The 13,291-nt window shown below is 54.1% G+C and overlaps 1 protein-coding gene across 1 annotated transcript in view; it reads right to left on the reverse strand.

Moving 5' to 3' along the window:
- NXN (nucleoredoxin) overlaps positions 1–13,291 on the reverse strand; it is a 161,330-nt gene that overhangs the window by 1,918 nt on the left and 146,121 nt on the right. The window contains exons 6-7 of the mRNA XM_040243834.1: positions 4,753–4,932; positions 2,842–2,966 (exon numbers count right to left, since the gene is read on the reverse strand). Coding sequence (XP_040099768.1) covers positions 2,842–2,966; positions 4,753–4,932 — 305 coding nt within the window. The remainder of the gene's footprint in view (positions 1–2,841; positions 2,967–4,752; positions 4,933–13,291) is intronic.

The raw sequence follows: 13,291 nt of genomic DNA on the forward strand, positions 1-13,291 counted from the left end.
TTGAATTACTTACTTTTGCCACCCACTCTCAATTATCTGCAGCCCCACTGTGGGCAGAGGGCTATCTGGACTTCAGCTTCCGAATGTTTTTAACAAAACGGCTCAGTCCCCCAACCCCCCACCCCCACAGCTGTAGGGGGCAGGCAGGAGTTGCACAACCAGTTCAGAAGCCCAGGCCTCTGAAGTACTACTGAGGTGTTACACCATCGCTATAGTAATTGTAGGTTCCCAGTGACTGTCCTGAGAGATTTCTCTAGTATGAGGTGTACCTTTAGTAAATATAAAGGCAAACAGAAATCCAAAGACAAGGAGAAAGATTTGTAAGGGGGTAGCCATCTGAGATTGGGCTTCCCAGGTGGCTTAGTGTTAAAGTATCCACCTGCCAATGCTGGAGACCTGGGTTCAATCCCTGAGTCAGGAAGGTCCCTTGGAGAAGGGAATGGCAAACGAGTCCAGTATTCTTGCCTGGAAAATCCCATGGACAGAGAAGCCTAGCAGGCTATAATCCCTGAGGATGCAAAGAGTTGAATAGGGTTGAGCATGCATACACACAGCCATCTGAGGTTACTTTTCATGCTGCTGCTAACAGGAAATGGACGCTCTATACCCATCCCCGGGTTGTTCCACTATAAAATGTGCAAAATTCTCCACTGAATGAGAAGACCTGCAGAAAAAGAGCTCAGTATTCCGGGCCTTAAAGGCTGGCAAGCAGTTTCCGAGACAAAAAATGTTTCTTTCTAACGGGGCAATTTCTTAGGAAAGATAAGTGATCGTCTTTTTTTCCTCCACCCAACAAACAGCACACACTTCCCAGCAATGCTGGGTGATTCAGCATCTCTGGCAGTGTTCACCCAATTCAGGTGCTCTATTTGGGTTAATAAACAATCTTCATGATAAACAGAGGGGAGACACCTGGACAAATCCCATCCATCCAATTCCCATTAGAAAGCCAAGCTCAGTGCCTGCTGCCTCCCCTCCCTCTGAGCAAACATGGGGAGATGAATTTTAATGTCTGTTAAGGCTCGGGAAGGGACAACTTCTGTCTGTGGGTGAGGATGGGATCAAGACAAAGGCCCCAGCCCCAGGCTGACTGTGAAGGGCTGGAGTCCTGGGCTCAGAGGCACCCAGTTGGTGCCTGATGGTTCCAGCGCCCTGTGCCCACTTCCTTTCCCGCTGTCTTGCTTCTGAGGTTAGAAAACTGGCCGAGAGAGTTGCCGAGGCCAGGAGCCCGGGTTCTGGGCAGGGAAGGTCAGGTTGAGGGTGGGGAGCTGGAGTAGTGGATGCCCCTATGCCCCTGAGCCTCTGCCTGACATCCTGGTCCAGGTTGGGCCAGCCCTGTACGGGACCCCGTGGACAGAGGTAGTGAGAGCTTGTTTCCACATTCACTCCTGATCTCACAGTCACTCCTCTCTCTGCCACCTACTTAATGCGAGGCTTTGGCAAGAAACCTCTCAGAGGCCAGGTCTCATAAATCCTATAAAAGGGATTCCGTAATGGCTCACATGGGGCTCCAGGAGAGTGAGCCAGCCTGGGCGCACAGCCCTGGCCAGGCCGGCCTCGCAGCAGCCTTACCCTCTCCCAGCCTCACTTTCCTCATCTGTGAACCCCTAAGGATGGGTAGGTGATGAGCAAGTGGGTGGTGCAGGTGAGGCACCTGGCCTGGCCTATAGGAAACCTACCAGCGCTCCTTTTCAGCCTCATTTCTAGGGCGGCCACTGGAGCCCTGCAGCCCCGCCTCCACCCCCGGCTCAGCCCTTTCCCTCTCCTGAGCCCATCTTTTCTCTCCAAGCCGCTGTTCTGGTCGAAGGGGTTAGAGTTTAATACATTCAGCGCGGCTTCCATTTGTGCTTTGTGTGGAGTGGGCTGTGGAGCCCAAGGCAGGGCCCTGTGAACTGTCTTTGTTCCCTCCACCCCACGGCTGGGCAGGGTGACTCCAGCTGTCTTCCAGGGGCCCACCGGGCAGCGGCAGCTATTGAGGTGATGAATGGGTGGTTCAGGGTGTCTGGCCGCCCCTGGGATCCAAACACAGCGTGAAATGAGCACGGGGCTCGGACCAACTAGAGGTACAGATGGGAGCAAGGAGGGCGGGTGGGGGAGGGGGCCCGCTGGCTTCAAAATGTGTGTCTGTCAATAACCGACTGAGGCCAGTGCCTGGGTGGGGAGAAGCAGCTGCGCATGCGTGGAGGATGGCTCCGGGGTGGGGAACCGAGGGAGCGTGGCTGCGCAACCTGCGCAATCTCAGATTCCGCGTCTGCGGGACCCAGGCTCCCCTACCTTTGGAGCCACTCCCCTACCAGCTGGAGGCCTTCTAGGGACAGGCCTGGGGTGGAAGAGGCAGGGACGCTAGGAACGTCAGCATTCTCCCTGGGCTGAGGGGGTAACTGCATGTCGGAGTGATAGTCGGATCCCCATCAGCGTTCGGTGATGGGAAAAGGCCCCTTGGGCGGATGGGTGTTCGGGGACTAACCAAACAGTCTCTTTATAAAGCATCAAGAGCCTGGCTGGGACCAAGCCCGGAAGGAGTAAGTGCTGACCACTATCTTTGTGGCTCCCTCGCAGCCGGGGTGGGAGCAGTCTGGGTGCAAGTGGGAGCTTCTGTTCTAGGAGGGCCCCCTGCTGCCCGGGGACTGCTGGGTAAGATGGGAAGAAGGAGGCGGCAGGGGCCGGAACTGGTTTTCCTTGACTGATGACACCTTTTCATGCTCCATTTGTCTGTGGCCTCTTGTAGAAGCACCGTCACCCCAGAACCCCAGGCCCCTTCAGACATCCCCAAGGGCTACATCACTCGTGTTCTAAAGGTCGGCCAGCAGAGCCAGCCCGGGGGACCCCGGCGGCACTAACCTCCCCCGCCACAAAGAACAGGAGCGGTGCCTCCTCCTCTTTGGCTTTGTACTTGGCAATGATCTTCTCAGCTATTGGCTGGATCAGCTGCTTGGCCGCCTCCGACTCGCCGTCATCCTCAGAATCTGTGACAAGGGAGAGAAAGACACAAAGAAGCACTGGCTTGTCAATCAGATGGACTGGTGCCCAGGTCCAGGCCCAACGCGCCCATCTGGGCAGCCCCTGAATGGAAGCAAAGCCTCCCCCTGGGATACCGACCTCGCCTCCTGGATCCACGAGGGTGTGTCCCCAGGCACAGGCCAGGTTCCTCACTGCTCTCGCAGGCAAGCTGTTCTGCATCACGCCCCCAGGAAGAACTCACTTCACCATCTAGTACTAATGGCCAGGCAAGTGAAATCCTGTTCACTGAACTCCTCACAAACCCACCTTGGAAGCTGAGCCTCTCCTCTCCTAAGCCAGAACCTGAGGCGCTGGTGGTTTTCTCTCTATCATAGAATGAGATGCTCTGTCCTTGGATCCCTGACTTCCTAATGGAAATGGGAGAAGTGGTGGTGGTGGTGGGTCAGGACTGCGGTCTGATCATCAGCTTCAGTGGCAGCTGGGAGGCACCAGGGCACTGGCATGCCAACTTCATAGCTGGCAGCGGGACTTGCCTGGGAGGGGACAGGCTGACTGTAGGGAAGAACCCCCAACCAGGCTCCCAGAACCCCCTTTGGGCATCTCTTGCTTCCAGTGAACTAGCGTGGGAGCACCTCACCCCTGCTGAACCCTGAAACCGAGAGCCAGTGTAAAGCAGGGGAGGGGGGACAGGTGCCTGCAGAGGACCTTCACCCAGAAGTCCTCCCAGGAGGCGCAGTGTGCAGGCTCAGCCCCATACACTCTAGATTCACCTCTGATTAGCTTGGTGATGCTGGAAACTTGCTTTGCTTCCCTGGGACCCTGTTTCCACATCTACAGATGGCCAGTGACATTCCTAATTGTCCCTCATTCATAAAAGCTCCCCAGGCCCCAGGCTGGGGGCATGTGAGCCTGCGGCAGGCAGTAAAGACCCAAGGGGAATGGGTCCCCAAGGCCATCCTTCCCAGGGCCACTGTCCTCCAAGTACAAGGCCAGCCTGCAAGCGAGGATTCCCTCCAGTCCACACATGGGCTCCCCACCTGGGGGCTCCCAAACCAGACTTCTAGAGAATGGGGGTTGGATGCTACACACATTCTCCAGCCCTCTCACTACAGGCGGCAGCAGCTCGGCCATGATCTGGGTACCCAGACTTAAGTTGTAACCAAGCAATGAGACCTAAGGCAGAGGGTGAGATGGCCCTTGGCCAGCAGTTACTCCGTTGGCAGAAGAAACCAGGGGTCACCCTATGGGCCTGCCGGGAACCTGCCATGGGTATTCCTGTGTCTTCCTGCAGGGCAGACCAGTCACACACTGAGCACGAGAGGGAGAGGCAGGGAGACAGAGAGGTTCTCAGCCCCAGAGATGCCACCCTGGGGCAGCTCCTCAGAGCACAGGAAAGCAGCAGCAGCAGCAGCAGCTGGGGGTGAGCCCTGGCCTGAGGGGCCCCACCCCTACTCCCCCCACCCCACCCCCACCCCCGCAGCTGCTGCACAGCAGCCCCGCCTCCAACAATGGGTCTGTTCATCAGCGGGCAAAGGGCTTCCTCCCAGCCTGACCTCTTCTTCCCAGCTGGTGGCCGGGAGCAGCTAGAAGGAAAGCAGAGCAGCAACTCCCTGCACAGCCGCCACAGGGGAGAAGCATGAATAAATCACTGGGGTCAGAAGCACGGCAGCCAGAGACAAAGACCCAGGCTCTGCGTTGCTGGTGACTGAAAGAAGCTGCAGGGACAGAACCCCCTGGCCCCCTAATGAGCTCTGCCCATTGTGTCCCACCTGGGGCCCCTGAGCTTCCTACCTACAAACAGGACGAGGCAGGGGCCCTCATTGAGCTGCACGGCGTTGGAGTCGGAGAGCTCCAGCACGGGCTTGGGGTGCCACGGGAAGCCCCTGCATTCCTCATCGTTCAGCACCTCCACCCGCCCCTGCCGCGTGATCACCTCCCCCTGCGGGTCCAGCACGATGAGGGTGGGGATGCCTGCAAGAGAGAGAGAGAGCGAGCTTGGCTACAACCCCACAGTCCATGGGACAGCCCCCCCGGACACGGTTTAGTCCTCGAGTGGAATCTGGGCTCCACCTCTGAACAGCCACGGAACCCCCCTGGGTCTGCAGGGGACTTCTCCACAGAACCCCAAGCAAGTCACCTCCCCACTCTGGACCTCAGACCCTCTGCTGCCATGTGGTAAACACACTGCAGTTCCCAACTTATCCCACTATGGAAGGATCAATGAGGCTATGCATTTAAGAACTTCAGCCCTGGGTATCAGTACATAGAAGAAAAATGAGAAAGCCTAGAGAGGTTGGATGGCATCATCAACTCAATGGACATGAGCTTGAGCAAACTCCGGGAGATAGTGAAGGACAGGGAAACCTGGTGTGCTGCAGCCCATGAGGTCACAAAGAGTCGGACACAACTGAGCAACAACATGAGGTCCCCAAGAAACAGGAGCTGCTCCCCTGCCTGCAGGAAGTCTCAACCTCAGCAGGTGGTGTGAACACATACTCCCCTGCAGCGCACACGCAAGCGTGTATAGACCAGCACAGATCACAGCAGGAGGGCCCCCCCGGGGGAGCACAGGGGGCCTGTGGGGGGAGGAGCCTGGGGCAGCGGACGGGAGAGGACAGCTGGCCACCATTGCCAGCCCCACTGCCTGGGACGGTTCCAGCGCCCGCTCTGAGAGGGACAGTCCCTGGAGGGAACATACTGGCAGTGCTGCTGCCCTCACATTAGAGTCCTGGGCTGGGGTCAGAGATGCAACACCCAGCTCCCCACAAACCACAGTCTCCCTCCAACCATAAAGCCTCAAATGGAAAAATCAGAGGTGACCCCTTCTGGGTTACAGGGGCCTGTGGGTTTTCCAGCTCACTGCTCCATGCGCCCCACTCTCTGCTGCTTCTCCTCCAGCCAGGGACTTCAGCCCATGGAGGTAGCCTCAGCCTCGACCTCTGAGGACACTTGTCTCCCCATGGGTCCCTCCCCTCCTTGCACTAACCAGCCACCTCCCCACTGGAGCTGACCGGAGCTAGATGGGCCAGGGAAAGCCAGAGCAATTTAATATTTATAGATTCTACAGCTTTGAGTCAGTAGTTTGCTTCACTGACATTTTACTTCTCTGTGGGGGGTGGTGGGGGGAGGGATGCTGAGGTACCAGAAACACAGCCATGGTGTTTTGTAACCTGTGCGGTGGCCGGGGTGGCAGGCATGAGGGGGCCTATCTTCAAAAGGAAAAACGAGTGCATTACGTTCACACCTATGAGAAGGAGAGGCTTGGCATGTTGGGGAGCAGGTCCAGAGAGAAGCAGCCTCTGGGGACTGCCTTTCCCACCACACACATCACATACAAGTGCACGTGGCCAGAGCCGGCGCTTTGGAGGGCTTTTAAGATGCGCCCAGAGCACAATAGACACAGGGCATCTTCAGCCTCACCTCATATCTGCTTGGCATCTCCCAGAGACCTGGGGTTCACATCAGGGGTCTCCCCATCCCAGACAGGGCTGGGCTTGAGTCAGCGGCCTGTAGGGGCCTGGGGCTGGGGCCCATGACATGAAGGACCAGCCAGCTGCAGACGAACGCCTCCCAGTGCCATGCCCCATCTCAAAACTGCTTTGGCAAAGTTGTTTAATCAGTTTCTGAAATTGGGCAATTTCTAGTGTTGGGTTAAACCAGGGCCCTGCCCACTGCTATGATTAGACACAGCAGCAGGCTTGTTTGCAGCCCAGACGTGGGATGCTCGGTTGGTCTGTGGTGGGCAGGCAGGCACAGAGGATGGAGAAGGGAGGGAAAGTCAAATCCAAAGGCAGAGGGGCCTGGTTCCTGGTTTGGGGCTTTGGTTTCTCCAGGTGACTAATGGGCTTCTTTGTTACCATGGCTAAGGCCTGTCTCCAGTCCTTGCCGGTGGGAGGGGGAGGCACCAGGACAGCAAGGCAGGGACTCGAGCCCCCAGGTGACTACTGGGGGTTCCTCAGCCGATTCCATGGAGGGACAGCTCCCCTGGACCCTCCCCACCCTTCCCCAACAGCCATGCAAAAGCAAAGGCCCCTTGTATTTGGTGCTTTAAGCCCAAGATGACAAGGTTAGGTTGACTATGGAGCCCAAACAGAAAGCGACTCGGTATAGTGAACACAGATTTCAATCCAGAGAAGCCCACTTCTAGCACATGGACTGGGAAAAAGAATTGACAAGCACCAGTTGCTTTCCCATCACTGACCAGATCTTGGTTTAGTTTGGCCCCAGAGCCCTAAGTGTGTACGCCTCTCTGGGGATGAACCAGCCAGAAGGAAGCTCAGTCTCGCAGCATCTGCTCAGTGCTCCACCCAGTGTGGGGACCTCACCCTGGGATGTAAGACTATCCTCCTCCTGCCAATGGTCAAGTTGCCTACCCAAGGTCATCTGCCCAGTAAGTGACCAAGTTGGGACAGGAAGCCTGGTCTGCTTGTTGGCAAACTGCTGCTCTTTCTACCAGGCCAATCTGCTGGCGGGGACTCTCACAGCACCATGGGTTGGAAGGTGGTCATCCCCAAGGAGGAGCTGGGCAGGGCAGGGCACACTCCTGCATCCATACCTTCTCCACCACCCACTTCCCTCTTCTCTGAGGCTGTGGGAGAAGGAAGTCGAGATATGATCACCTCTTCCTTTTCTCTCCCATTCACCTGCTTCCCCATCCAGCCCATCCTGCCTTCCCTGTTCCCCCGTCCCCTGAAGCAGGTTCCCCAAAGCAGAGACTTCCAAGGAGAAAATAGGGCAGAGCCTCTAATGGGAAACTTAAAGGGAATGGCAAATTTCTAATCGATGCCTTTGTACAAAATAACTTCCACACCAGCAAAGGGTTTCTCTGAAGGGAATGAAAAGGGAACAGTTTGTCTCTGCTTCTCTTCAACTTGTCATTTCCCAGCTGGGACAGTGCGGGGGGTGGGGGTGGGGCGGCAAGACTACAGTGAGGGTTCCAAGGAAGATGCAGGCAAGTCATTTAATTGCTCAGAGCCTCATTTAAACACCGTCAAATGGGGGTAGTGGGAGTTTCCGATCTTACTTGGGTGTAGGAAGGAGTAAAAAGATGACAAGTAGAAAATGCTTTTGAGCAGGATATCTGGCACAAAGTACTCCATATATATCAGCTCTCATTATAACTAAGTCCATTATTATTAGTAGTAGTAGTATTAGTCAGCCCTAGGTTGATCATTTGGCTCTTGAGAAGGGATAGAAGACTGGTGCCGAGGACTTCACTGGTGGTCCAGTGGTTATGACTCCACACTTTCACTGTCAGGGCCCAGGTTCAGTCCCTGGTTGAGGAACTAAGATTCTGCAAGCTGTGCAGTGTGGCCAAAAAATAAAAATAAATTAAAAAAGAAAAAGGAGAAGACCTGCTTTAGTGATATAAACGGGAACCTCCACGGTGGTTGGAGGGAGTTTGCTCAAGAAACAGAAGACAGAGGTGAGATCACCACCACAGGGCGTGACGCTGCCACATCTACAGATGGCGTTCTCTTACGTGCACCACCCCAAGCTCAGCCTCTGGGCGCAGAACACAGACTCTCCACTCCTAGAGAGGGCTTCGGCCCTAGGCGCCTCCCTGGGGAGCTCGGGTAGACCATGCAAGAGCCTCCGAATCCCCTTCACCATCTCCCTGAAAACCTAGAGAAGAAAGAAAAGGCCTAAGGAGCTGGCTCCATCCTGTTTCCTCTTGGGAGAAGCCGATTTGTGCGTATGCAAAACAATCTCAAAGTCGCACGTACTGAGACTGTCCCACTGTTGCGTTTGGTTGCTTTTCTATCACCAAAGAAAGGGAGGTTCAAAGGAGGTGTTGGGTCTGAGGGCAGCGCCGTCGGTGGGTGGGAGAGGAGCTGGGCAGGGCTGTTTCTCTGCTTCTAGATGACTGTGTGATCACAAAGATTGCTGGGACTGGGGAAGAGAAAGGCAAGGAAAAGCAGGCCCCAGGACAGGATAGAGCAGGTTAGGGCACGTGGCAGGACAAAAGGTTACATGATCACGGAAATACATGGTCATCATGAAGACTGCAGCAGGATGGAAAATGTTTGTAATATGTGGTTAAATCGAAAATGCAGAATACACAGTGCTACGTGTACAATTACAACTGTGCAGAAAAATGCTTGTAGACAGAGACCAAAAGGGACTCCGAAAAGTGAAAACAGTTGTGTGAGGAAGGCAGGAATGCGGGTGAGATAGATATACATTTTTCTTTAACTGTCTTATGATAAATTCATTCAAGTTAAATAAAAGTCAAATAAGAACTGAAGGGCAGTAGGGGTAGGATGACAAATGCAGACCATGCTTTGGCCACGCCCACCACCCATTCCTTTCATCACATCCCTCTTCTCTCTCCTGCTCCCTGAAATCTCCCTCTGCTGGAGAGCTAATAAGGAAAGGAAGAAGGCAGCTAGTTTGGGAGGTGAAGCTCAGAAAAACCCAAGGGAGGTCAAAGGGATTAGGCTCACTTGGCCGGAAGGCCCATGTGGCCACGTCAGGAGGCACAAAAAAGACTTTATTTTTTGGCCCCACCACAAGGCAGGGAGGATCTTAGTTCCCCAACTAGGGATCAAACCCATGCCCTCTACAGTGAAAGTGCAGAGTCTTAACCACTGGACTGCCAGGGAAGTCCCGAAGAAGACATTTAAATTGGCAGCATTCTTAGGGAAAAACCAGAAACAACCAAATATCCACAGACAGTGGAACTGATAAACAGATAAACAGGCCGTAGTACAACAAAGCACTTCATGGCACTGAAATAAACCAGATGTAAATATCAACAGGGATAAATCTCAAAAACATAATGTTTAGTGAGAAAAGCAAGCTGCAGAACGCTATTACAGCATGTCAGCACTTAAGTACACTTCTACAAACACAGCCAGCATGATGTTACATTACTCATGGATTCACAGCCACAGAGCAAGCATTTGAAGAAGACTCAGACTGAATGGGTGGTAGGGTCACTCCTGGGCACCCCCAGCACCCCGGGGAGAAGGAAGGGTCTCCAGGGAGGAGTGGAGGGAATCCAGCTTGGTGTGTGTTTAATGCTCCCATTCATTTCTATACTAAATATTGGAAGCAAAGGTGTCAATTCTAGGTGGTGGCCACAGGGGTGTTTGTTATATTATTCTTTGTCCTTTCCTGGTTTTTCTTTTTTTATGTTCTCAAAATGAAACAAGATGAGCAGAGGAGAGCACTGAAGCTGCTCTGGAGGCCCTGAGGCAGCCCCCAGCCACCCTCCCCAGGCCCAGGGGGCAGCTCCAGACAGCCGGCACCAGCCCTTTAAATCCTGAGACTTGCCTACAAATACAGCAGTGTCAGCCCCTTATCCTCGGTTGATCGAAAACCACAATGGGGACTTCCCTGGTGGCTCAGTGGTAAAGAATCTGCCTGCCGATGCAGGAGACGTGGGTTCGATCCCTGACCAGGAAAGATCCCACGTGCCACAGATCAACTAAGCCTGTGCACCACAACCATTGAGCCTGTGCTCTAGAGCCCACACGCTGCAACTCCTGAGACTGTGTGTTGCAACTGCTGACGCCCGAGCACCCTAGAGCCCGTGCTCCGCAACAGAAGCCACTGCGAGGAGAAGCCTGCTCGCTGCAACCAAGAGCCCCCGCTCGCCGCAACTAGAGAAAAGCCTGCGAGGCAGCGGGGACCCAGCACAGCCAAACATTAAATAAATAATACAAAAGAAAGCCACTACGGCTGAATGTTTCATTTCTATAGAAAATGGACACTGCCTCACACCCATTTTTTGAAAAGGGGCTTAGAAGGGACAGAGAGAAGGGCAGGGAATGGATGAGGAAGGTGGGGAAGAGGAAAAAGGAGAGGAAAGCTACAGGATGAGGTAAGGAACAAGAGGGCAGGAGAGAAACAAAAGGAAAACAGGTGCTGGGAGAGCAGGGCCTCACAGCAGGGCCTCCGGGGCTTCCTCCGGTCCTGTCCGCTGGCCCCAAAGGGGGAAGGGGAGGGGAGACAACAAAGCCAGCGAGGGCCCCTAACAGGAGAGAAGGCGCTCCGAGCCTCCCTGCAGAGAATACAGTGTTCTCAACAGCCAGCGTTAGACAATGGCTAACGGGATTTGCCTTTCGCCAAGTGTGTCCAAACCCTTTCCTTAGAAACGCATTTGTCAACAGCTTATAGGGCTACAAATTCCCTGGTCTGCACAAAATGCTGGGAGGAGGGAAGCCAACCCCGCTGCTCCCCAAGGCAAAGGAAGCGGGTGGAGGCCACATGCTAGGCCTTGGTGAACTCAGGCGGCTGGAGCTGAGGCTAGAGCACTCGAGGAAGACGCCTCCTCAAGTCCCAAACCCTCCCCGCACCACCTGGATGGACACCTCAATGAAGTGGCAGCATCTTATGCAAGGCCTCCTTGGGATGCTGGGGGACACTCAGAATCCAGGGGTGCTCTGAGCCCAGCTCCCGAGGTGCCCAGAGGATTCTGGGGTCTCCTGCACAGTCTGAGGCTGTCCAGGTGACACGGGGGAGCTCAGCCCTCATGGGCCTCAATATACAAAGTGACAATCCGATCAATTCATCTGCGCACTGCCAGGCACGAAGACAGGCCAGGTGGAGGGGGGTCTGCTTGGGTGCAGGCAGTGGAAGATACCTGACTCCACGGTGTGAAAAAATCCTCATCAAGACGTCCAGGAGGACACAGCAAGTGGGGTAAGAGCTGAGGACAGAGTCAAGCAGGGAGCACAAGCTCTCCCAGATACAGCCCCGTGGATCTGCTGAACCAGACAGGCGGCGGGAACCTCCAAGGACTCTGTGCATGCATGGAGTGTATGGTATGGATTGTGCACATTGTGATACTGTAACATAATAAGGCGTGTATATCTGGCCTTCACCCCTAGTTCCTGGCACAGAGCTCCTAAAACTCTTATGATTTCCTGAATGAAAGGGGTGATAGGAACATCTTTTGTTATAATATTTGGTCTTAGTCCCAGATCCTGACACAAGAGTTTCCAAGACCCTTCCAATCGAAGGAGTAAAAGCCTCTTTTGGGATGCTAAGATGATGGGTGTGGGTCACCAGAGAGACGTGGTTAGAAGGTTGGAATTTTAAGATCCACCCCCGGACCTCAACATCTGGGGAAGGGAGAAGAGCTGGAGGTTGAGTGAATCACTGATGGCCAGTGATTTAAGCACTCATGCCTACATAGTGAGACCTCCATAAAGGCCCCTCAGTGATGGGGTACAGAGAGCTTCCAGGTCGGTGAAGAGTGGAGGTGCTGGGAGGGTGAGGCACCTGGAGAGGACATGGGAGCTGTAGTGGAGCAAGAAAGAAGAAAGGAGATGGGCAGACACACAGACATTCCAAGTTACAGACCTGATGACGTAACAGATGGTTTCATGGCGGAGAGGAGGGAGACAGGGAGTTCAGGAGAGAGACATGCACCCAGGGTCGGTGGGTAGTCTGGGCCATGGGAGATGCCAACAGGGAGGAAAGTGATGGCCCTGGGACGTCAGGTCCCCAGCCAATCACCCCTCCACACCTCCGTTACTCTGTTCGTGGGCTAGCCTGTGCAAGGGTGCAAAGGCATCTTCTCAGTAACCCCACCCTCAAGACCCCTAGAACAAGTCATGGATTTTCGCTTCTATATATCTATATGAAGTAGAGAAGTATATCGATATTTTAACCTTGTATTTTGGTAGTCAAAGGCAGTGGAATGTTGACTGGTAAGATCACAGGAAGATGCAGCATAAGAATTTACTAACAACATGTGCTTCTACTAAGCTACTGGACCCTTAATGTTGAGGGGACCCCAAAAATGTCATGAAGCTAAAGTGACCCTGTGAGGCTGCCCGCATCCTCTTAGGTCCACTGACCCTGGAGCCCGAGGGAGCGGCCGAGCCACAGCCTGAGGCCTGGCTACAGTGGGAGCACAATGAATTCATTAGAAATCCCAGGGGATAACATGCGCCAGGGGATAATGAGACTCTTGAGAGTCCCTGGAACTGCAAGGAGAGCAAACCAGTTGATCCTGAAGGAAATCAACCCCGAATATTCATTGGAAGGACTGATGCTGAAGCTCCAATACTTTGGCCACCTGATGCGAAGAGCCAATTCATTAGAAAAGACCCTGATGCTGGGAAAGATTGAAGGCAAAAGAAGAGGGTGACAGAGGACCAGATGGTTACACAGCATAACTAACTCAATGGACATGAACTTGGGCAAACTCCAGAAGACAGTGGAGGACAGGGAAGCCTGGTGTGCTGCAGTCCACGGGGTTGCCAAGAGTTGGATACGACTGATCGACTGAACAATGACAAACAATGTGCCTCTGGGATTTCTCTTCCAGTCTAGCTTAAATGTCACTACTGCACTGATTTTCCTTTAATTAAAA

This window comes from Oryx dammah, unplaced genomic scaffold, assembly GCF_014754425.2.
Source record: "Oryx dammah isolate SB20612 unplaced genomic scaffold, SCBI_Odam_1.1 HiC_scaffold_8, whole genome shotgun sequence".
NCBI classification, from domain to species: Eukaryota; Metazoa; Chordata; class Mammalia; order Artiodactyla; family Bovidae; genus Oryx; species Oryx dammah.